At 40.4% G+C, this 27,130-nt stretch overlaps 1 protein-coding gene across 1 annotated transcript in view; it reads right to left on the bottom strand.

Annotated features, from left to right (window-relative positions):
• Window positions 1-17,297, bottom strand: part of LOC135462901 (deleted in malignant brain tumors 1 protein-like) — a 31,019-nt gene extending 13,722 nt beyond the window's left edge. Inside the window, exons 1-11 of the mRNA XM_064740204.1 lie at window positions 17,264-17,297; window positions 13,880-14,031; window positions 12,271-12,392; window positions 7,646-7,799; window positions 7,003-7,172; window positions 3,893-4,040; window positions 3,507-3,685; window positions 2,700-2,853; window positions 2,319-2,497; window positions 993-1,146; window positions 550-728 (exon numbers count right to left, since the gene is read on the bottom strand). Coding sequence (XP_064596274.1) covers window positions 550-728; window positions 993-1,146; window positions 2,319-2,497; window positions 2,700-2,853; window positions 3,507-3,685; window positions 3,893-4,040; window positions 7,003-7,172; window positions 7,646-7,799; window positions 12,271-12,379 — 1,426 coding nt within the window. The 5' untranslated portion in view covers window positions 12,380-12,392; window positions 13,880-14,031; window positions 17,264-17,297. The remainder of the gene's footprint in view (window positions 1-549; window positions 729-992; window positions 1,147-2,318; window positions 2,498-2,699; window positions 2,854-3,506; window positions 3,686-3,892; window positions 4,041-7,002; window positions 7,173-7,645; window positions 7,800-12,270; window positions 12,393-13,879; window positions 14,032-17,263) is intronic.
• Window positions 17,298-27,130: the final 9,833 nt, after the last annotated feature.

Below are 27,130 nucleotides of genomic sequence, written 5' to 3' on the forward strand. Positions count from 1 at the left end.
TTGACCTTTAATTTGTCATAGTGAAGCAATACACCAAGTTCAGATTTAATATTGTGAACCGACGTTTAGAAAAAGTTCAAAAAAGTGATAGATGCACTGACGGATTGACGGACTGGGGGATTGACGGATTGATATACTGATGGACTGGTGGACTGAGGGATTGACGGACTGGCCGACTGACGGACTGATGGAGTGACGGACTGTTGCACTGACAGACTGACAGAATGACAGACTGATGGAATGGTGGAGTGATGGGGTGACGGACTGAACGACTGACGGATTGACGGAATGGTGGACTGACGGACTGATGGATTGATAGACTGATTGACTGATGGACACACTGATGGACTGACGGACTGGCGCTGATGGACTGACAGACTGACGGACTGGCGCTGACGGACTGATAGACTGACAGACTGGCGGACTGACGGACTGATGGACTGACTAAATGACGGGTTAATAGACTGACGGACTGACCAGCCGGGAGTAAACCTTTAATCTCCACCGGGACCGTTCAGGGAAGAAAGAGTCAATTGTATGTAGCCTTACCTAGGTTATCGTTTGAACAGACCAAACCGAGGTCTTCATCGTGCTGGCAATCGTTTTCCCCCCAAGGAAGATGAGAACACTGGGATATGCGAGTCTCGTTCCCTGAACACACCACATCGTCCAACCAGATGATCCCAGTACCTTCTCCAAACCCAGCCGTCTTAACCGAATATCCACGGCTGTAACAAACCCGAGTCAATTAGAACAAATATGAATTGGCCTAAATGAAGATGAGGAAAAAAACCTCAAGCAAATCTTACAAAAGAAATAATTTTGTGTACAGTTTACTAAGAAAGCAAGTGTGAGGGAGTAAAAAAGTAGCAAATATGCCGGAATAAATAATTACATTTGATTTGCTTTTGCAGTGTTAGCATAGGGCACTTAAACCCATCGTTTTCCAGCTCCTATCTCTAAATGCTTTAACAGATATGAATACATCATACCTGTAGCCAAAAATGCGGCAAAGAGTATTGGCAGTGAGTTTGTTGAAGCTATCATCACAAACGGTCCCCCATACACCAGAGTAGAAAACCTCCAAACGTCCGCTTAGACTGGTTGCTGTTTTTGATCCACGTACGAGCCTGATTCTTTCTGCAACTAAAATTTTACTTCAGTGTGAACTTGGATAACTGCAGGTCATGCATAGCTGATAAGTTAAGATTATCTGTTGCAACTTTTTCTCTGAATTGTTCAAGGATGGGTCGGAAGTTGTGCGGCTAGGTTACACAGAGAATAGGAGTCCTGTGGTAATGTCTGTAGATAATTATCTGTCAATCACTAGGCATGAGAAACCTCACATACTCTCGCCTTCACTCTGACTCCCGCCTTGGAGGGCCTCCGTTGCCGATGTTGTTAGCACGCCAGGACGGAGCAATGACCCAGCGGCCTCCCACCAATGCGGTCGCTGTAAGTTCAAGTCCATCTCATGCTGGCTTTCTTTCTGGCAGTTCAGGGGAAGGTCTTCAGCAACCTGCAGATGATTGTAGGTTTTCCCGGGTTCTGCCCGGTTTCTGCCACCGTAATGCTGGCCGCCGTCGTATAAGTGAAATTTTCTTGAGTATGGCGTAAAACACCAGTGAAGTAAATAAATAAATTCCGGCCTTGGTGACAAGAGCCCAGACAGTCCTTCAAGCGAATGCGCGACTATGTACGATCACGTTAATGCCGCCACTCGATAAATTTGACATTAGGAGCTTCTTGATTAGCCTTGGCAACATCATAAATGCCATGGCGGCTTCTCCCGACCTGTGTAATTAGAATTCCTGTGTAATATTCTTTCAAGTGTCCGCTGGAGTAACGTTGTGTGCAAAAGAAAATAATTTTTTGTGAATTATTTAACCTATATCCCCTCCTCTACGAGCAAAGGATTTTTAAATTATAAAGACACGAGCAGAGTGGCTCAAAAAACTCACATTACCACTCAATACTTTGACACTTCGTTTTGCCATCACCAGGAGAAGTAATTTTTTTGGTCAACATTACAGATATATCTACATATATATATATACAAGGAGAATAAAAAAGCAAGATAACATAACAGTTAGCCATTATCTAAACAATCGTCTATTAATTTAGGGGATAAAAACAATAGAATAAATACTAAATCAACTTACAAAGTAAATACAGGAAAGTAGAAGAGCATTGGTGTTGTAAAAGTCAAACATTTTCTGATTCTTTGCCGGTTTTAATGCCATTATTAAGAGCATGCTAACATCTGTGAATGGTCAATGCTTCCTTTTAAATCATTTGTGTTTAATTTATAGGCTTACCTGCTGTATCGTTAGTGCAGACCAAACCAAGGTCTTGGCCATGCCTACATTTAGTATTTCCCCAAGCACCGTGTGAACACTGAGATATGCGAGTCTCGTTCCCTGAACACACCACATTGTCCAACCAAATTATCCCAGTGCCTGCTCCAAACCCAGCATTGTTAACTGGATATCCACGGCTGTAACAAACCCAAGGAATTTGGAACAGGTATGAATAGGCCTAACTGAAGACTAGGAAATATTACAGAAGAAACAGTTTACTGACACTGTACTGAGACAACAAGAGTTGTTTTGCTTCTGCAGTGTTAGCATAGAACACTTAATCCCATCGTTTTCCAGCTCCTATCTCTAAATGCTTTAGCAGAGATGAATACATCATACCTGTAGCCAAAAATGCGGCAAAGAGTATTGGCAGTGAGTTTGTTGGAGCTATCATCACAAACGGTCCCCCATACACCGGAGTAGAAAACCTCCAAACGTCCGCTTAGACTGGTTGCTGTCTTTGAACCACTTGCTAGCCTGATTCTTTCTGCAACTGAAGTTTTAGTCATGCATAGCTGATGAGTGAAGATTATCTGTTGCAACTTTTTCTCTGAATTGTTCAAGGAAGGGTCGGAAGTTGTGTTGCTAAGCTACACAGAGAATAGGAGTCCTGTGGTAATGTCTGTAGATACTTATCTGTCAATCACTAGGCATGAGCAAACTCATCATACTCTTGCCTTTACTGTGATTCTGGCCTTGGGGGGGGGGGGGGGGGGGGGGCCTCCGTTGTAGACGTGGTTAGCACACCAGGACGGAGCAATGACCCAGCAGCCTCCCACCAATGCGGTCCATGTAAGTTCAAGTCTATATCATGCTGGCTTCCTTTCCGGCCGTTCATGGGAAGGCCTTCAGCAACCTGCAGATGGTTGTGGGTTGTGGGGCCGCCGTCGTATAAATGAAATTTTCTTGAGTACGGTGTAAAACACCGATTAATTAAATACATAAATTTTGGACTAGAAAAAGTGTATAAGAAATTCTAAATCAATTTACAAAGTAAATACAGGAAACTAGAACAGCATTAGTGTTCTAAAAGGCGAACATTTTCCGATTCTTTGCTGGTTTCAAGGCCATCATTAAGAGCAGGCTAACATCTGTGAATAGCCAATGCTTCCTTTTAAATCAGTTGTTTTTAATCTATAGGCTTACCTGTTGTATCGTTAGTGCAGACCAAACCAAGGTCTTGGCCATGCGTACAAATATCATTTCCCCAAGGACCATATGAACACTGAGATATGCGAGTCTCGTTCCCTGAACACACCACATTGTCAAACAAGATAAACCCAGTACCTTCTCCAAATCCTGCTCGATTGACCGGATAGCCATGGCTGTAACAAACCAGCAGAATTCAGAAGGAAAAAATCGGTAGAGTTAATCTGACACACATTCTATAAAATTGAATGAAGGAGCGTAGTAATCACAGGTGGCAAATATGTCCCGCGCAAAAACATCTATTTTATTCATTTACAAAATGAACCCGTAAAACCATCTCTTCAGAGTGAGGATTCCTCACACCTAGCATGTACACAGCATACCTGTAACCAAGAACGCGGCATAGGGTATTGGCGGTGCGTTTGTTGGAATTCGTGTCACAAACCGTCCCCCAAAAACCGAAGTAGAAAACCTCCAAACGTCCGCTTAGACTGGTTGCCGTTTTTGATCCACTTACGAGCCTGATTCTTTCTGAAAGTAAAGGTTTAGCTCGGTGTAATTTAACTAATTGCAGTTGTATGAATACAATATCACATTGTTCAGAGTCTAAGGCCCTAATGTCCGCAAATGTAGGCCTATACGTGATTTTGCGTTACACGACTGAAAGGCCTATCAATACATGCGAAGGAACTACAGTAATGCATCTGTGTTGTTTTAACTGCTAGGACATGTGTAGTGTTGGTTCAATAAGACGCCTGTGGCATCAGACAGCTATTAATTTTTGATAAACGACAATGTTAACGAGCTTTCGTCATTAAGGTTACACGAACGCATTGATTTTCCTTACTAATCTATGTAGTCAAATTCAGTCTCAAAAAACATATATGCCCTGACCTTCGTCTGGTACAATGCGATATCACCACATGCGGCTCGCACTTTTCTCTACAACATCTCAAAAATTCAACCTAGCATGACCACGTTTTTTTCGCCATGGTTGCTGGAAGTTAAGTCATCGCATTCTGTTACATTTATTTATGTATTTGAGTGCCTGTTATATTCATTTATTTATTGAATTGATTGGTGTTTTACGCCTTAATCAAGAATACTTCACTTATACGACGGCGTCCAGCTTTATGGTAGCAGAAAACCCGAGGAAATCCCAAGGCCATCCGCAGGTTGCTGAAAGACCTTCCCACTTAAGGCCGTAGAGGAAGCCAGCATGAGCTGGACTTGAGCACGCAGCGACCGCATTGCTGAGAGGCTCCTGAATCATTACGCTGCGCTAGCACGCTAACCAACTCGGCCACGGAGGCCCCCATTCTGTTACATGTAACTTTGTATCCTCCAGGGTGTTAAGAAGTAACTCTGGTAAAGAAAACTGTCAGTTCTTTCCAAAACAGACAAAATTTTATGTAAATAAGATTTATTTTAACTAGGTACAAATTAGCAGTGGAGAAATTTATAGTGCATCAAGAACTTTAAATGTCTGTATAGCAAGAATAACCCACTGGTGTTCTTTACCAGGCATATCTTGAACCCAGTGGCCTGAATTGCGAACGTGTTACTTTAAAACTCACACATGCCCAAACTTTAGACAATTCGCATTATTTCTATACCAAGCATAAACCCGTTCAGAAAAAAAAAAGCAGACTGGCAGAGAAAAAAAATGTTACCGTAAAATACACAGAGTAAAATTCCGACACACGGAAGCGCTAATGGGATACTGATTCTCTATGGCCTACACCAAATCAAGGACAACTGACGACCAGGTCTGCAAATTATTTTCCCGGCATTGGCCAGCAGCTGTGGCAAAAAAACTCACTCAAGTTAGAAAAACATTCCCTCCACGCCCAGTAACATCCGATCTGCGACTTCCTATGACCATGCACTGCGATTCGATGTGATCTATTTATCGTGGCCAATCCCTGCCTATTCGCAACAGTCCTTTATAAACTAATCGCCAACTTCTACCGGACTCATGTTATTCAAATGTGAAAAGCAAAATGCGCATGAGATTCTTGAAGATCGATTGCCTAAGTCGTGTGTACATGTAGCTCGTGCGACAAAACAATGTATTTATATCCTAGTTTTGAAGCTTTGAAGTCAATGTGTCTTTCATACTGATTATGTTTCTGCCCCGTCTCCCAAGACGAATGGTATCTCAGGGCACTATTTTGGGGCATACGATCTTTCTAATATCGATCAATGATATAATTTCTCCTTCTGTCCTATTGAACTTTTTTGGTCTTCACTGGTGATATTAACTCTTATTATTCGTCAAGAATAAGGGCTCGCCAAATGGGTTTTATGCAAATAAGGTCCCAATAAATACTGCGAAGACAAAAATATGTATCTTACAGAGCTTAGTTAGCACATTGAATACGGTGTTGAAACTGTCTTTATACTTTACCATACCATTACATTTCCATTTTTATTATATGATAGTTTACCACAGGGCTATACATTGTACATTTTCAACACACTTGCAACCATCCTTCCTTCTCTGAATGAGCTATTAGATCCGGCAGATTAGAACAAACTGGTGTATTATGCAAGCAACTAATGTTTCCTAGTCAAATCGATTTGCTTGTAGCGTCCATGCCCATAGAATCGTCAAATCGATTTGTTTGTAGCGTCCATGCCCATAGAATCGTCAAATCGATTTGTTTGTAGCGTCCATGCTCATAGAACCGTCAAATCGATTTGTTTATGTGGTATATGCCCATAAAACCATCAAATCAATTTCTTTGTATGGTCCCTGCCCATAAAATCATTCATCATCCTGAAAAGCTGCGTGTCATGTTTAGAAGCATTTTTTCACGACAATCCGATATGTACAGTTAACCAACTAAAATAGAAACACCCAACTGTTGCATGTTAGAATTATTGACCTTGTGGAGATTTTTGTGTATCACTATCAATGTTTCCTGATTTTTGGATAGAACCAGATCTTCGGAACTCCTGCCGAAAGCTACTATATTTTTTTTTTTTTTGATTGGTGTTTTACGCCGTACTCAAGAATATTTCACTTATACGACGGCGGCCAGCATTATGGTGGGTGGAAACCGGACAGAGCCCGGCGGAAACCCACGACCATCCGCAGGTTGCTGGAAGACCTTCCCACGTACGGCCGGAGAGGAAGCCAGCATGAGCTGGTCTTGAACTCACAGCGACCGCATTGGTGAGAGGCTTCTGGGTCACTACGCTGCGCTAGCGCGCTAACCGACTGAGCCACGGAGGCCCCCAAAGCTACTATATACATGAACGTATACTCCTGTTATTATTAGCATAGGCTGTGAATAAAGGAAATGAGGTTACACGTAACTACACATTGGAGGAGCAGGAAAACCTACTAGTTCATGCAAAAGCATGATTACGATTTCTTTTCCTTTTGTGGATTTCTAATGTTTAAAAAATGTAATTAAAAATGGATTTTTGTATGATAGAGAAGAACAATACAAATCTGCCACAACCAAATGTCTGCTTGTCTTACCTGCTGTGTCATTGGAACAGAATAAACCAAGGTGTGCGTAATGCCAACAGTCATTCTCTCCCCAAGGACGATGAGAACACTGGGATATGCGAGTCTCGTTCCCTGAACACACCACATCATCCAACCAGATCACCCCAGTACCTGCCCTGCTGACTCCATAGCCGCCGCCGCTACATTTCAACAGAACCTTAGATGTACCTTCATTACCGCGAATTACAGATATACAGGCCCCTGGATCACGAAGCGATCTTAAGTCAAAACTTTAATCACTTTTTTTTTACTGTGTGTAAATATGTGAATATTACTGAAGACACACCTTAACGAGAAATATATACTCGTTGCCAAATATATTTTGATGATAGGGAGAGTTCATTGTCTTACACGGATTTGTTTACCGTTTGATCGTTTCAGAGCATAGAAACGATTGATTCGAATGCTCTGTCGTGGAGAGTGTGTGAAACAGATTTGTTCTGAAGCACAAGGTAAATGCAGTTATTTATCTGATTGGTGTTTTTCGCCGTACTCAAGCTACATATAAAACCATGTGTACAAACTGCTGGGAAGCCGTATAACCGCACACAGCTCTAGTTTAATGCTGTTTTCTTTCACTTGAAATTACCATGCAAATGTTTAAAAAAAATACCTGTGTCCAAGAATGCGACAAAGAGTAGAAGCAGTGATATCATTCACGCCACTATCACACACGGCTCCCCATGTACCGTTATACAACACCTCCAAACGTCCAGTAACACCAGATGATGTCTCCTCGCCATCAACGAGTCTAAGAGGGTAAGTCGCTGGAAATGAAAGTTTAAGTCAATAGCCACCGTGGCTTTCGAATTCATCAGCACATTTGATTAAACTCTGACCTGTTACATATCACCAGATTTCCATTTGAGTTGATATCCTTGTTTAGGATCACATTTATTTATTTATCGTCCAGTTCGGGTCATACCAAAGGCTTTAAAAATAATATTTGCCGTTTCCTCGCTAGGCGCTCAGCACTGAGAAGTCCGAGCAAGGAAATATGGCTAGTCGGCTTGATGTCAGTATATTATGACTGGGTGGGCTGTCATGTCTGGTGTCTTTGACATGATACTTCAGTGGCGGCAGCACTTTGGCCGCATGAACTTGTCCTGCCACGGGAAGACACAATGTATATACACACACCTAATGACTCATATGACAGTCTTATGACTAAAAAATTGTGAATTACGACGTTAAACCCCAAGTATACATACATACATACATACATACATACATATATACACACATATCTTTATTTATCAAGCGCCAACGCATTCCTTGCAGAGCACATATTATTATTGTTAGAATTATTTTTGTTCGTCATTACAAGCTCCAATATCTTCAAACATGCTAAATGAGGAGACATAAAACTCACAAGTAATAGCATGACATAACTTGCTGCTCTGGAAGTATTGACCATTAACGTGATTTAGTGGCCATTTCCAGTTATACGGGAAAAAAATGCAGAAATAGCAGGACATGAATTTACAGCGATCGCGCTGCTGACCGGCCTCTGTGCTCCGCTGACACGGAGACTCACCATCAGCTCATGCCTATCAGCTGGGATGGCAACAATATATATGGGATATGGGAGTCAAATACACATATATACTGGTTACACAAACAAACACAAGGGTATATACACGTGGGGGGGGGGGGGGGGGGGGCAGGGGGGTGCTCATTAATGGATTTTTAATTCATCAAAACTGACAAAGATCATAAGATGTCAGTGAGGTACTTTTCACTCACGTGATCTAAAAAAGATATACAGGTATAAGGGCCGCACACTTAGTTTTGCATGGAGACACAGAGGTCGCCACTGGGGAAAATGGTCACTTTTACAAACTGACAGGGAGGGCACATATAATGCATTCTATAATCAATAAACAGGTTAAGCACACAGACAGACATGGGTATCACATAGACTGACCGTCCCTGATATCACAGTTTAGCATCACTAATCTACACATACACAAAAACCCGTCATTAAAGCGCACACATTTCTTGAATTCCGAAATGTTGATTGCACAGACTATCATTCAAATAGGTTTCTGAAGTGACTTATGTAGCGTTACCTGTTGAGAAAGTAGCGCGCGAGTTTACATCTACACGGTAGGTAACTACATTCAAGTGATACTATTTCACACAACCGTTGATATATTGAATGTTTGTAGTGGATCAGGCAAGTGGTGATGAAAGTCAGTGAAGGAAAGTGGGCTGGGCAGGATTCCAAGCTTCGCTTGAAAGACTGTTGTTCTTGCTCGCATTATTTTTCGTCTTCTGTGACAACCTTATTTTTTCTTTTCCTTTTTTTTTTCGTTTTACAAGAAAACTGCGCGTCACAGCTGTTAACTTTCCACACATCTTCATTACCAATTCACTTGGGCTACCTGTTGGAGTATGAAACTTTACCCACCTGTGACCCACTTTTCGGCCATATTGGAACTTCATGGAAATCTATAAAAAATTCTTCTCCAAAACCGATGACCCCATTGCATTGAAAATCGATACGTATGTACAAGACTACTGGGGGAATCAGGATTGAAAATTTTATGCAAATCAGTAGGAAAATGTTGAAGCTCGCCATTGGTCGTTTTAGTCACGTGTTGACCTGTGAATGAATTTTGAAAAAAACAAGATAGCAATTGGATGTAGTTTGGCCTGCCGAATACACCTGTGGTTTTAGTTTTCTCGCATTATGTATAGTGTTTCTTTAAATTACAATCAAAGCTCATTTCAGTGTCATTTTGTTCAGATGTCACGGGACCGGACTATATAAAGCTATGAGGCTGAAAATTGGTCAGTAGATAGATCAACCACAAATCTTCGACTTTTCGACTATAGACTGAATAGATACGACTGATAGTTTTGCCAGTAAAACGCGTTTAAACACTTGTTACTTTTATTCATAGGCAGCTCGTAAAATGCAATATCTCCAAAACCGGTAAAGGCAGAAAAAAGAAACTTAGCATATTTAATAGCCAACTTATGAAACAGCGTTTGGCGTTTTGTGCTGTATGGCCTGTTACGTGATTTAACAGCCATTTTGAATTGTTTTAATAAACTTAAACCATCTTTTTCTATAAATCGGCTGGTAAATCTTTGAATAAAATTTCTCTAGCAAGTTTTGGGTGTATCGCCGTATCTATACTGTACAAAAACTTTTTGTTTGGTATACAATTTGTGCTATAACTGACCTATGAAATTAGCTCAAAAGTAGGTCATGTCTAAAACCTGCGAAAAACGATTAAATAAACACACTACCTAGTGTTGCTTGACGTCCGGAATATTAATCTGTAAGGATTATATTTGTACTTAGTATAGTTTTCAAGTTATGACCAAAAAAGAAACATCAAGAATATAGCCGCTAAAGCAGTGATGCCACGGTTCAAGCTGGTATTGCCGGCCTATGCGGCGTCCCTTTGGGTTACCCTAATGACGTCCCTGCACACAACCAACATAATCAGAAAGCCTACATTCTTCGTAGTCTTTAGTGCATTGTAAGTACACTGTATATCATATGTATGTAGATGCCCCAAACGGAGTAAATAGATCTTTGGGTAGAATTTGAAGGCGTGCATGTCCACTCTTTTTTAACACAGCTCAACGAATTTTAGCATACCTAGAGCACATGTTACTGTACGTCAGAGAAAAATAAAAAAGACCAGATTAGGGATCAGTTCATCAAACTACGCCAAGCAGCGCACTTAAAATATTTAAATTTGGAAATTTTAATCACGTGGCAAATTCGCTAAGACGGGAACGAACTCTGGCCGACTGGCGTGAGCGATACAAGACGGGGCGCGATCTTTTTGTCAGAAATAACGCAAAAAAATGGCCATTGTAACAGCAAATTTATATCTGAATCCACGAACTGCCATGCACAGACTGACTACTCCTTGTCAGAACAGGGAACACTTGGACTAGATATCTGTCAATCACCATGGTGTGGTTGGCGCGTAGTAAAGAAGACAAGGTTTGCGCAAAGCAAAGTTGGCCTTCAGAAACATAGGTACAACATTGGGTTACAATGGCACTGAATGACCCCATCGCAACTACAGTGCAAACCAGATAATTAAGAGAATATATACATGTTATATATTCTTTGTAGCCATCAATACATTATATATTACACTACATAGCTTGTAAATGTGCCAAATGTGGTAAATTTACTTGTGTACATTATTCAGATGCGTGCATGACCTGTGTGTTTATATATATATATATATATATATATATATATATATATATATATATATATATATATATATATATATATATATATATATATATATATACAGTACATGTATATCCCTTTATATACAGCGACTTTTAGGTTTACAGCTGTAAAAGTGCTCTGTCACATGACATGCAACAAATGGGGGGGGGGGGGGGGGGAGGGAGGTGCACTTGTTCGCGGTATGATCGCAATTTGCAACATGTATATATATCGCAAAAAAACAAATCAGACCGGATTCGTGATCAGGACGTCAAACTACGTCGGATGACATATTTACAATATTTCTAAAGTCATCATAGACACAAAAAGAGTGTACATGCAGTATATAACATGCACTTCTACATGTGCCAAAATATAGTAAATCGGCCTTTTGTCAAATTTCGAAGCCAGGTATATCGTTAAGATCGCTCATAGATTACGTACAGAAGACGCAGTCCCTTCCGCTCAGCAGTTTTGAACTTTACAGCTGTATTAGTTTTCTGTTACGTTACCTACAAATATGGGAGAAAATTGTAAATTTTCGATCTGTGGTGGCATTTTGCAACAAAGGTACATCTTCCAGTGAAAAAATAAGACCAGATTCATGTTACATGCAATTCACTCGTTCGGAAAGTTTATTGTCCTAATATGGATTACGTCTATTTTTTTGCTCATATTAAACAAACAAGTGATCTTTTCAGAACAGCATAGAACTAATAGATATGAACTGTCTGTGGTGGAGAAAGTGGAAAGTTTTAGAGAATGGACGCGAAAAGCTGTATGTACCGACCGCTTGGAAGCCGTGCAACTGCATACAGTTCTAGCTGCTTTCATTCCTCTGCTTCAGGCACCTCTCAGTTTGTATTGGAAAATGTCGAAGGAGGGTAGGCTACGTGAATAATGTAGATTATAAAATTGCAGTAAAACATTTATGTCTGACCCTTTTTACCTCAACACCCTATTGATGTTTAAAGAATCGTTTAGCATCTTTTGTTGAATGTATACTTGGTCAGTGTACTTACCTACAACAGCACCGATAACAGATGTTAGGGTGAATAGACACAGACACGCGTTCACAGTCGTCAGCGGCAGACCGGCGACAACGTCCAGACGTATCCTGTGTCTCGCCATCTTATGGCGTAAACTGAAATAGTTGTCACATGATTATGAAATCATAAGTAATTATAGAGAAAGAAAATAAGCACAAATGAGTTCCAGAGAAAAGACAAGTGGAAAACGACGTACATGTAAAATAAAAAAAAAAACTACACGCATCTTTACTTATTAACCTAACTTCACCTACATTGCTATGTAGATACGGGCGTGTATTTATCCGTCCAACTCTCCGTGTAAATCAACAGCTTTCAGAGTAAAAAGTTCTGCAGAAGTTTGGATGAAATTTCATGCACTGGTTGAACTTTGGCTAATGAACAATCCGTCGAATTTTGAAAGTAATCTGTACAATTTCTCATTATCTGCAGATAAGGGGAGATAATAAGGGGTGTGTGTGTGTGTGTGTGTGTGGGGGATGGGTGGGTGTGTGTGTGTGTGTGTGTATGTATGTGTGTGTATATGTATTTTATATGCATGGTTAAGCTCTGAGCGACATCTCAGACCAATTGCTATATCTAGTCCCCCATGTGAATAATAACATGACGCTACAAACTAATATCCCAGCCTTTCCCCCTATACTATCGGCATAACAATATCCGGCCACCTTCCACTCCATCCTGAATTCTGATATCTTGAGTGCTGATGGACGAGCCTTTAAATACATTGGGATAACAAATACCGTTTTTTGCAGGGCATATGTGTGTGTACCGCATACCTTACATGTTCCATGCATGTGTGTGTGTATATACACATGTCTAATAATACTGTTATTCATATATCTAAGTCATGAAACAATTAAGCCAGATGGCATGGTTTTCAGTTACGTTTCTATTTGAAACGATGGTTTGATATCACCAATTTTCCTCTTTAAATGTAGATATACGCATGCACTTTGTGTATTGTGTATATTTATATATTGTTTTTCACCCAGCTATATATACACCTACTCTGTGTGTTGTGTATATTTGCATATTGTTTTTTGCCCAACTATGGATATATACTTGCACTTACTCTGTATTTTATGTAGTGATATAATGGTTTTTATATCCTGCCTCAGTTTCTCCCCACACTCATTGCATGTATTGTATGTTATATACACATATAAGTACATGAGTGTGGGTGTTTTATATTACCCAAGTCAAGTGCTCAATTGGTTATATAGATAAACTATATATATATATATATATATATATATATATTAGTATTAGTACTACTAACATATATTAGTAGTAGGAATTGAGTCAATCCAGTGAAGTCCAATAGTCCATCCTGATAACTTTCAAGATTTCAGAGGCAAATTAAAATTTAGGAACTGTGGCGTATCTCGTTCCCTGGAACGGGTAAATACTACGTTAAAATTCCAATACCCAACATATAGGCCCGTAGGCAAAGGCAAGTCTAAAGGCCTCCACACATGTATAAAAGACACCTTTACATATGTACAATATTTCACTTTGCACATAAATGTATCTAATATCAGAAAACACATTCTAAATCAGCTGCCTATGGTGTACTGACCTGTAAGCTTGTCTGGGTACCGCTTATCCCCGATATCTGATGTGTCCTGTCCTTTCTCTTTGTGTAATATGCCGACAAACCGCTATGACTCTAACTTGAATATACAATTCATGTAAGGGCGGAGAAGGGAAGTTGTCGGGGATTGGATGAGGCTTAAACAAAGAACCACCAATAAGACAAACCAAAACGGATATTTACAGAAAACTCCAGATTGTGACTCAGAATGTTTGATCTGTATAAGAATTGTATGAAAACAAGTAAATGTCTGCAAGTTTCAGTGTACGATGCACTTAAAACCAGAGCAGTGTTAAAATGTGTGTGTTACTAAGAAGTAGTTGTCATCTAAATTCCATTTATTTTAGTGCCGCAAACGTGGCTCAGTTGTTTAGCGTGCTAGCGCAGCTTGACCCAGGAGCCTCTCACCAATGCAGTCGCTGTAACTTCGATTCCAGCTCACGCTGGCTTCCTCCCGGCCGTACGTGGGAAGGTGTTCTAGCAACCTGCAGATGGTCTTGGGTTTCCACCGGGCTATCCTCTCACTATAATGCTGGCCGCCGTCGTATAAGTGAAATATTATACAAGCAAATAAATAAATACAATTTTTGATACTACTGGATTGGGTCATGTATCGATATCACAGTTTTACACAGCTGCCCTTTGGGAGACATGTGAAAGGAAAACTTCCACGCAATACATAAAGTATTGAAATAGTGAATTTGGTCATTTAAAATACATGCATTCCATTTTTAGATTCCGCTCCTAAGATTTTGCACAACTTTGAAAATAATACACAATACACTAAGACATGAATTTAGCAATGTAAGGTATCAACGGTGGGCTATTCCCCCTTAGTGTTGTGCTCTGATCCTGAGCTCAATACTTGGGGTACTTTTTGAGATGGTATCTCAAAAAGTACCTAACAATTTGCTTAAAGAATAAGACAGCACCCCGCTTTGAAATATTTCCGTCAAAAGCAGGATTCTCAAGCTTTTCTAACCTCAGTGGCGCTTAGACTTGGGACAGACCGCGCAGTCCGCGGTACTGTTCTCGTCATCGCGTCACGTCGCCCAATAGGTTTCGGGTCACGGCATTAGAACGGTACATTTCGCGCGCGATTTGAAGGGACGAGGACGGTCACGGTTCGCGCGCGAATACCGTGCAGCATTAATAAGACTAAGAAAATCTAACCGTACAGTACCAGTAGGAACCGGAAGGTGGGCAAATATGTGTCAACTCTATCTTCCAAGTTATGGTACATGACTGCCACTATTTGCTTCATTTCCAATCCTGTCTTCAGAAAGAGGTGTTTATTACCCGAATAATGTCCTAAATATCCAGCAATAAATAAATAAATTATTTAAAACTTACTCATTGCATATCATTACTTAATTAAAGGATACATAAAAAAAGGTTCTTTAAAACGAAAAGAATAATTGTAACGAAGGTGGAGGAAGATATCTCCCCCCCCCCCCCCAAAAAAAAAATCATTTTTAAAGCTTATTTTAGGTTTTTTAAGAATCTCTCTATTTTACGCAAATTTTTGTCAGTAGTCGCAAATATTTGGAAATGATAGCATCGATAAACATACTACTGCCGGTCCTGCTTAGCGCTCCCAGTTCGGGCTCTCGGATTACCAAAGTTGCTTTTTCACATGACACAGTTTATCACCACTGCAAGCTACTTAATTTCCGGACTGACCGCTGAGACCGTAAAAAGGTCCACCTAAGGCCATTTTTGCATCACTAGAATAAAGCTGATAGTTTAGGGGACATCATGCACAACGTGTAAAGAAATTCAAACCAAGTCTTTCATGTATCATCTAAGTATGGAGAATTAATCGCTGTTGTCCTACATCAGTTTGAGAATCATTCTTCTGTAAACTCAAATCTCACCTGCATGAGATATATCGTACGAGAGGTCTTGTTACCTGTATCGCTTTGTAACATGTACATCCAATACACCCAACCCTCCCACACCCCTGATGCCCCCAATTGCTTCCATGTGCCGCCCCTCCAAGCATCCCTAACACCACCCTCTACCACCCCTGACGCCTCCAATTGCTTCCATGTTTCGCCCCTCCAAGCATCCCCAACACCACCCCCCCCCCACCCCTGACGCCTCCAATTGCTTCCATGTGCCGCCCCTCCAAGCATCCCTAACACCACCCTCTCCCACCCCTGACGCCTCCAATTGCTTCCATGTGCCGCCCCTCCAAGCATCCCTAACACCACCCTCTCCCACCCCTGACGCCTCCAATTGCTTCCATGTGCCGCCCCTCCAAGCATCCCTAACCCCACCCTCTACCACCCCTGACGCCTCCAATTGCTTCCATGTGCCGCCCCTCCAAGCATCCCCGACCCCAACCTCTCCCGCCCCTGATGCCCCCAATCGCTTCCATGTGCCACCCATCCAAGCACCCCCCCCCCCCCCAACACAGGACATTAATACATATTGTCAGAAATGACTTGGATATCTTACTTGTATAATGTTTAGATTCGTCACGTACATAAGGTATATGTACTACATGAGGTACATGTGCTACATAAGGTACATGTGCTACATGGGGTACAATGTGCTATATGAAGTACAATGTGCTACAAAAGGTACATGAGCTACAGTTTGCATGAGGTACAATGTACACGAGGTACAATGTAAATGAGGCACAATGTACACAAGATACAATGTACAGAAGATAGAATGTCTATGAGGTACATTGTCCACGAGGTACAATGTGCAGTATATACACTGTACATAAGGTAGAATGTACATGAGGTACAATGTCCATGGGGTACAATGTGCATAAGGTACAATGAACAGGAGTTGCAGTAAACAGGAGGTACAATGTACAGCAGGTAAAATGTACTTGAGCTACAATTTTCATGAGGTACAATGAACAGGAGGTACAATGTGCTACACGAGGTGGATGTACAACATAACGTATAATTACGAGAATGTACTACAATGTACATGATGTGGATGCGCTACATAAGGCATGTGTGCTACGTACGTTATATGTGCTACATGAGATGCATGTGTTACGTCATGTGTATGTGCTACGTGTAACATGTACCAAACTAGGCAATGACATAACAAGACCATTACGTCACTGTTGTAACTAATTTTCCAGCTCATTTCAAAATTATCATTAAAGAATTCACAATCAAAGCTTGATCAAAGCGAACACTAAATACAATTGAGCCGGCAGTGTTTCCGTTATAGTACCAGACCCGAAGGTACACTATTAATCCAAAAGCAATGTAGCAGATTTATAAGAGACGTCGGACTAAACTGAGTTCACAATGAAACTTGTTCTAATGTGTTCGATTGAGAGTCGCTTTTTTACATGTAACGCTCTTTCCTATGACCCGCAATATACACCATTACCTTCATATTGCTCATCTCCCGCCTTCACCTCCTCCCCTCCCCCTAACACTGCGAAGTTACAAGTGTCACGGAACCAGACAGTGGTGCTGTAATGATCGTTATATCCGGTTTCTGTAACACCTGACAAAGTGAATTACCCAAGCCAAACACTTGATTGTTTTCTTCTTTACGAGAAATAACAATGGTGACTTTGTTTACCAAATTCAAATTTGTGCCAGACTGCACCTGTACAAATGTCTTAAATCTATTTTATATTTGAACGACATCTCGCAAACTGGTCTCACTGCACGATGAGATCTAAAGGCTTTCATGCACACCCAAGTTCAAAGGTGTTTAAAGGATGTAGAATGTACCCAGTTGCACTCAGCTGCATGTATATAGCTTTGCGAAGCAGTGAAAACAAAGACTATCAGGTAACATATCACGTAGATCATGCCACTATGTTGACAAAGCTTTACGATGCTCCGTTCGACACTACAAACGGTAAACAAATCAACGGATAATAGTCACACGCAACCAGGAAAATCCGGCTTCTTGACAGTTTAACTCAGATGAGGTTTCATTAAATTTGTGGATGCAAATATTTAAATAGCCACAACATAGGCGTATCTCACACAATGGCCTGAGCAGAATTAGATTTAAAAAAAGCGTTAATGGTCAGGAAATTGTAGTAGGCCTATAGCAATATATAGCAAATCTTAAAATTCGGCAAAACGAGTTTTACATCTGCTCCAATGACTTGTTAGAGAAAAGTTAACACACAGGGCAAGTGTAATTACCACTATCCGCATAGCGTACCCGAAAACTATTATGTAACTCACATATACCTGTATTTCTTGCATACCTACGTCGATCCGCATTAAGGACAACCAATGATTATAGAAAACTTGCAATGAATAATCACGAGTGTCTGCATCGCGCACACAAAAGCAATGTCAAACTCACCACAATGCTAGTAGATGGTATCTGCATGTACGTCGTCAATAAGGACTGTCTGCACTGTGTACACAAAGGCAGTATAAAACCCAGATAGCGTTATTACTTGGTATTTTCGTGCAGGTATTATCTGATGGGAACATTCCGTTTCAGTGCTAGATATATTGATAGATATATTCGATTTATATGATTTGAATGTGTGGTGTAATAGATTAATATATGTGGAAGTTTTCCGAGTATAATATATTCTTTATAAGAAGAAAAAAAGAGGAAAACGAGAATAATGATTTCTAGACAAGGCCGTTGTCTGGTTTAAAAGATACAAAGGATATTTCCAGGGGCATCATAAACTTTGTTATCACACAAAACAAAAAAAGATACTGTAATTACGAGGCACAGTGATATCTTGCGATGCCTGACCCGGGACGTCCTTATTGGTTGACGGCTGCTCTGCGAATATCTTTATTGATGCATGGACTCTATATGTTTCCTATGTTTGCCCAGTACGAATGTCCCGTTATGAATGCAGATGTTACCTCACGTTGTTCACCGTCCACTTTTAACACTGGTTACTAAGAAGACTTCAGGTCAGAGCTGAGTGCTCAGGCACACTATATGTAAGAAGCCTGTGAGGTATGGCCGAGTACATGTATCAACGCAAAATGTTTATTTTTAGTTATTTATTAATTTATTTTGATTGGTGTTTACTCCGTACTAGAGAATATTTTACATTTCCAAGGTGAAACCTACGATCATCCACAGGTTGCTGAGAGACCTTCCTGCGTACCATTTGTTTTTAAGAATGCTATTTCATAAGATTTGCTTAGGCGAGAGCATCGCTTGGCTAATAAATATAAGGGCGTGCCAGAGCCGCCATTACGCAGGAGTAGGTATCTTATTTATATAGCTGGGACAAAATGGAGTCCCTTTGAGGAAATAAAAAAAAAACTGGAGCATAGAGACAAAGCCAAAGCACAGCAGTGTGATAGTTGACAAACTATAACCATTAATCACTGAAAATCATTGATTTATTCATAAACGACATATTGTTTTAAGGCATTTGGGAGACAGAACAGGATGTAAATTTTATGATAGAGTGTATGACTGAGGCACACGCAAGCGAAGCAGCGCTAGCAACTTAAGCATTTAACATCCAAGACCAAGTAGACGAACCATCCGGTAACTTAACCTATACCCGCAGGATGTATGATTAGATTTGAAAAATTAGAGATCAGTTTCAGTTACCTGGCCTGATTACATAGATTAGAACGTGTTTAAACATTATGTTATCAGAAGGGTTCGTGAGAAACGCAACATAGCGAATTAAATCCAGTAAAACAATAGAGCAGGCATGGCTATGTTTAATCAACCGCCAAGAACGCAATACTGCGTTCATTTCACCTGAATTCTTCAAATGGTCTGTCCATCTGACGCCCCTGACCCAGATCAGTATACCTTTAGACCATGTTGTTACCGTATTGAAAACAGCAATAGAAAACAGACTCAGTGACTCAATATTACAATGTAAACAATGCTTTATATATAAAATGAGACGTACAGTTTTACAGACAGTTCAACAACAACAACAACATACACATCAGTATTACCGGTCTTTACAAGTTTCCAGTTCACCTTTGCATCCCAAGGAATGTATTCCAGGAAATCCAACGTAAAGACCATGGGATAAACACACAATTCACAAATTGTCCTAGACAGGTACTTCGCCAGGTTAGCGAACACGAACACAGTACACAGGTTACACAGAACTGGAACAGTCAAGCCTTTGAATGATGTCACACCCGCAGAGCACAACACAGGGTAAATACAGGCATGGAGGTATAATCCATTTCAGATCAGTCACAGCTCCCGCAGAAGCTCACAAACGAGCCGTTCAGAGACGTAGAGTAATGTCACCTTGTGGCAGAACGAACGTCCTTTGCAAAACTGAAAACTTCAGTTTAGAGTCCTTGACGACCTTGTCGGTCAGGTGAGGTCAGCGTGTTAAACAAATTACACAGTCCACACTGTATAATCATAATAAAGATCCGAACACCAATAAACGTGACTTCCGCAGAAATTCACATAAACCAGACATCAGTACTACTGTGGTACACAAACGGTGCCGGCATAAAAAAACTGTCCTCCCAAATGAAACTGGCATCACCAGCTCATATAAATAAAATGGACTCGATACGAGAGCGTCTCACACTCTCCTGGCTCCCAGTGAATGCAGCAAAAATACCTCCCCTCTGCACAGAAAACACGGCTTATATACGGTCCAGGTGGATTCAACTATTCTTAGACACAGAATTAACAGCCAATGAACAGCCAGTTAAATAAACAGAGCATTGAACACGGTGCTTTCGGCCAGGTTCGCGCTGTACATATATAACAGGGCCTGTTATGCTTATAACATATAACACCAAGGTCCGCAGACTAACAGTACATGAAAACATTAAATAGTCATACATAACACCCCCACCCTTCAGGGAAAGAAAGTTTTGCATAAAACTTTCTTTAACATATTCATAATTATGGATAATAATAACGTTTACCACAGTCTTTAAAAACAAAGCTGCAGAAAACCAACTAGACACGTGACAAACAATCAGCAATCACATTATCTTTCCCTTTTATGTGTCTAATCTCTAGATTAAATTCTTGCAAAAGCAAACTCCACCGTAACAATCTTCGGTTTTTACCTTTTAGTTTGTGCAAGAAGGTCAAGGGATTGTGATCTGTATACACAACAATGGGGTAACTTGACGAAGTCACATATACTTCAAAATGCTGTAAAGCTAGAATCAAGGACAGACATTCCTTTTCTATTGTTGAATAATTTCTCTGGCACTTGTCAAATTTGCGAGAAAAAAAACATACAGGGTGATCAACGTGATCTGTTTCATTTTCTTGTAACAAAACTGCCCCAGCAGATATATCACTAGCATCAACAGCTAGCTTAAATGGTAAATTAAAATCAGGTGCTACAAGTATGGGGCCGCTGCTTAGCATGGCCTTTAATCTATCAAAAGATCTCTGACACTCAATGGACCACAAGAATTTAGCACCTTTCTTTAACAGCTGAGTTAATGGCTCACTAACAAATGAAAAGTTCCTACAGAACTTTCGATAATAACCTGCCATGCCCAAAAAACGCTTTAACTCTCTCTTACAACTTGGCACTGGAAAACAAGAGATAGCAACTCCACTAGGATGTACAACATTGAGATCAGTGCTATCTCTGTCTACATATGGCTTGAACATGTTAATGTGACTTAGCCTCTTGTCTACTACATAAGGTCCAAAATAACGAGCCTCAAGTGGCTTACCACTAACTGGAAGTAAGGCCAGTACCTTCTGACCAACTTCAAATCTGCGTCTTACTGTCTCTTTGTCATACTTAGTTTTCATACTCTTCTGAGAAGCTGTAAGATTCTCTCTGGCTAACTCACATACTCTGTTGAGCTTAGTACGAAAACTTGACACATACTGTAATAGGTTAACATTGTCACTATCACCAGACACAAACTTTTCCTTGAACAACTGTAGTGGACCACGCACAGTATGGCCAAACACAAGCTCAAATGGACTAAATCTAAGTGACTCTTGTACAGACTCTCTTATAGCAAACATTAGCAAAGGTACACCCTCGTCCCAATCTTTCCCTGTCTCAAAGCAGTAAGTTCTTATCATACTTTTCAGTGTCTGATGGAATCTCTCTAGTGCTCCTTGACTTTGTGGGTGATAAGCTGAGGACTTATACTGGCTAATACCTAGCTCATGCATAACTTGTTGGAACACACCAGACATGAAATTTGAACCCTGGTCTGACTGTACTGACTTAGGCAGACCAAACATGGTGAAGAACTTAACTAAAGCCTTAATTACAGTCTTGGCAGTAATATTCCTTAATGGAATTGCCTCAGGGAAACGAGTTGAAGTACACATTATGGTTAACATATACTGATTTCCAGACTTTGTCTTAGGTAGCGGACCAACACAATCTATTAAGATTCTACTGAATGGCTCACCAATTGCAGGAATAGGCCTCAAGGCTGCCTTGGGGATTGTCTGGTTAGGTTTCCCCACTAACTGACATGCATGACAAGACCTGCAAAATTCAGTAACATCTTTCCTTACTCCTGGCCAATAAAAATGACTGAGAATCTTATGATAGGTCTTATTAACACCTAAATGACCTGCTAACGGCGTTTCATGCGCTATGGTCAGTATGTCTTTACGATAAGACTTGGGCACAACTACCTGATGCTTAACTGCCCATTCATCCTCCAAAGAAACATCGGGAGGCCTCCACTGCCGCATCAATATGCCAGACTTGACATAGTAGTAGCATGGGTCAGGTAAAGATTCACCATCTTTAGCTGCATCATTAAACAAGCAAGAAATACTTGGATCACTGTGTTGTTCAGCAATCAACTCAGTCCTACAAACTGGCTGATCACCACTAACAAAATTAGTGTCTAGTTCCTGCTGGCTGTCTAATTTGGAAGAATCTCCATCCAACATGTTGTTGAGAAAAGTCTCACTCAAATCAACAGTACTACCCTGGTCCGTACTGACTTTTCTAGACACAGCTCTTGTAACAACACAGGACGGATATAAACCCGCTATCTCGCTTTCAACTGGCTCTGTGACTGAATTCAGAGAAGGCTTATCAACCATTAAGGGATCAACAGTAACCTTATCACTTCCCTATCTCCACTAAATGTTTCAACAAAGTATGCTGCATATCTCTTTTCCTCCATGAAGACTTTACGGACAAACCTAAAAATGACCCTAACTTAGCCAAGTCTTCCTTCTTTAAACTCTCAAAAACATCCTGATCGGGCGCATTAACAAACTGTTTAGGATCAAAATCTCCCATTGTAAATATTTAGCCACTGAATCATTCACCGTTAAAATTAAGCAATCGCTTCTCACTTGTTTTTAACTTCAAATATCCGGTGCAAAACAAAAGGGAAACAATCAGTTCCCGGACAAGCCCCCAATTTCTGTTACGGTATTGAAAACAGCAACAGAAAACAGACTCAGTGACTCAATATTACAATGTAAACAATGCTTTATATATAAAATGAGACGTACAGTTTTACAGACAGTTCAACAACAACAACAACATACACATCAGTATTACCGGTCTTTACAAGTTTCCAGTTCACCTTTGCATCCCAAGGAATGTATTCCAGGAAATCCAACGTAAAGACCATGGGATAAACACACAATTCACAAATTGTCCTAGACAGGTACTTCGCCAGGTTAGCGAACACGAACACAGTACACAGGTTACACAGAACTGGAACAGTCAAGCCTTTGAATGATGTCACACCCGCAGAGCACAACACAGGGTAAATACAGGCATGGAGGTATAATCCACTTCAGATCAGTCACAGCTCCCGCAGAAGCTCACAAACGAGCCGTTCAGAGACGTAGAGTAATGTCACCTTGTGGCAGAACGAACGTCCTTTGCAAAACTGAAAACTTCAGTTTAGAGTCCTTGACGACCTTGTCGGTCAGGTGAGGTCAGCGTGTTAAACAAATTACACAGTCCACACTGTATAATCATAATAAAGATCCGAACACCAATAAACGTGACTTCCGCAGAAATTCACATAAACCAGACATCAGTACTACTGTGGTACACAAACGGTGCCGGCATAAAAAACTGTCCTCCCAAACGAAACTGGCATCACCAGCTCATATAAATAAAGTGGACTCGATACGATAGCGTCTCACACTCTCCTGGCTCCCAGTGGATGCAGCAAAAATACCTCCCCTCTGCACAGAAAACACGGCTTATATACGGTCCAGGTGGATTCAACTATTCTTAGACACAGAATTAACAGCCAATGAACAGCCAGTTAAATAAACAGAGCATTGAACACGGTGCTTTCGGCCAGGTTCGCGCTGTACATATATAACAAGGCCTGTTATGCTTATAACATATAACACCAAGGTCCGCAGACTAACAGTACATGAAAACATTAAATAGTCATACATAACAATGTACCCACCGTCACAGTTCAAGTGTTGGAATAGGCAAGATTGTGACGTACATGTAAATTGACGTATCTGGTGAAGCACGTGGTTTCCTTTCGCTAATATGGTTTCCTCCAGTGATTAGGTCCAAAAAAAGGGAAATCGTGTTTTCGTCTTATTTTGACTGGTTCCATGTATTCAGTTTTCTGTAAAATCTATCGTACTGTATACCAAAATTGCTTTTTTTATCAAAAAAATTATATTATATTTCCATTAATACTAATAAAACTTACAAACAATCTCGATTAAGGTTAAATTTTAATAAAACTTACAAACAATCTCGCACGTGAGTCAGAAACAGGGTTAAAATAAAAGTCGATTACATGCCAGTTAACTGATGTCGCTTTCCGTTACGATATACCGTACTCCACCCATTATCCAGCATGCCCTCGTTTTTTTCATTATCATGACATAACCCTGGGTAATGAATTCATGGTGTGGAAAAGAAGCTTATGAGAGTTTAACTTTATGAATTTAAAATGTATATCAACTGCATTTTCCTTGCACTGATATGGGCGTTCAGCCTGTCGTGTTATATGTCACTAACTAAAAGCAATTTTGATAACCAGGACATATATCACTGATTTTTCAGAGATCTGAATATAGGCGACAGGTTCAGAAAGAAACAGGGGAGGGTAGCATTGGTGTTGGCAAAACGTGGTCATCTCCCTTGAGCCAAGTGGCTTGTCAGTAATTTCTGTTTGCCGACAGCTGGCAATTATTTACTTATTTATTTATTTGTTTATTAATTTACTTGATATGTTTTACGCCGCACTCAAGGCCAGCATTGTGGTGGTGAAACCGAGCAGAAACCCACTACCATTCGTAGGTTAGTTGGCAAGTATGAAATAGCAAGAAACAAAGCTATGTATCTTTTACATCAAACTATACGTCTTTCTCCCATGGGATACATACTCTAAATTTTCCAACAAATTTATCCGTTTTTCAGATACAATTTCAATAGATAATTCATGACAGTAAAAATCCATCAGTCTCTTTTCACAAATTAATCGATAAATCAACGTTTGCTGTAACAAGACAGCAATATAAGTAAAAATAGGAAAAGGAATAGATGTCATCTAAAAGATCAATGGCATCGCTTGCTACCCACAGCCTGCGTGCAGGTCATACACAGCAGGGGAAAGAACCCAGGCAAATGGTTCAGGAGCTGACATATCAATCGCTAGATAACGTGGCTTATCCACCCTCATGTTAATCTAACACATGTCTCTGTAAAAGTCGTCTCGGAAGTCCGTCTCGCGGCGTGTGACCGACAGCTAACAATCAGTTCACTATACATACTTTTTTATGTTAGCGTTGAATATAACGTAGCGGGGAATGACCATCGTGATTTTCACACACAATAATTGGGGAAAAAAAACATAATTTACCCTGGACAACTTTTACTTTTGATGTCATTTAAAATTCTTGTCAATACGTTGTATGCCACATCATACCAGTCTTTTTATGTTGTCGGTAGCTAAAATTTGAATTCGAACATTTATATACCTCGTATTTATGGCAAGGCAGATTTGTTTATTTACTTTTTCGACTGGTGTTTTACGAAGTAAGAAAATTTCACTTGTACGACAACGATCAGCATTATGGCTGAAGGAAACCAGGCAGAGGAAACTCACGGCCATCCGCAGGTTGCTGAAAGACCTTTCCGCCTGTTGCCGGGCCAAAGATTCTAAAATGGTACCTGCTGATGCCTCGCTTGGCGCTCAGTACTGAGAGGTTAGAGTCAGGAAACTTAACTGACTCGGTGTCAGTATAATGTGACTGGGTCGGTTCTCATGTCTGGTGTATTCGGCATTATATCTCAGTGGCGGCACCACTTTGGCGCCCTGCCACAAGATGGCAGACAATACCTCGTCGTCATATGACTGAAAAATTGTGAAGCACGAGATCGAACCCCAGGTATAAATACATACATATATCCACTCGCACAAACGCTCTCTTTTAAACATACACGTACAGCCGGAGAGGAAGCCACTATGAGCTGGACTTGAACTCACAGCGACCGCACTGGTGAGATGCTCCTGGGTCATTTCGCCAACCTGCAGGTCTAATGCATTGTCCATTTTGAATGTTTTTAACCTTTTCCACACATTGACGACGTCGCGTGATGAAAAGATAGAGGACAAAGAGGTGGTCTTCATTTCCACGTAATCTTTTGTTTTGTGGATTTCTCTGGTGTGGAAGATTGCATGACGTCATAAGCACCCGTGGTTAATAAAAATACACTACATAAACCAAGCATTCAACGAATCAAGCTATACGCTGAGGGATGAATAAATAAATAAATAAATCAATCAATAGATAAATCAATAAATAAATAAATAAGTAAATAAATAAATCAGTACATAAAAAATAAGGAAAAAAAAATCAATAATATATTAAATGCAGGTAAACAATGAGTCAAACGACACATAATAATTCTATCAAATGTCATAATCGTTAATGAGAAAATCTATTGAAAAAATTGTAAAATGAAGTAAATATAGATAAATATAATGGATCAAGAAAACTAAAAAGTTTGGAATAAATCTTCGAGGATTCCACAGCGTAAACCAACCTGTAAGGCGAGTGCAGTAATCAGTGCGCATTAACTTTGAAAGATACCACACAGCCGTAATCCCGAAAAATGCTGCATTGTCACCGCAACGACCTGGTGGTGACACTATATTATTCTACTTGCATTCTGTATGCTTTGGGTTTTATGTCGTAGTTAACAAATTTTCAGTCACATGACATGCAGAATCAGGAACCTAAGAAGAAAGGCAAACCACAGAAGCAGCTGCAACCTCAACAACAGCAAGAGCAGGAAGAGGAAATGACTGTGCGTAGAACGGAAACGTGATGGCTCTCTGGTCT

Source organism: Liolophura sinensis, chromosome 2 (genome assembly GCF_032854445.1).
Source record: "Liolophura sinensis isolate JHLJ2023 chromosome 2, CUHK_Ljap_v2, whole genome shotgun sequence".
NCBI lineage: Eukaryota > Metazoa > Mollusca > Polyplacophora > Chitonida > Chitonidae > Liolophura > Liolophura sinensis.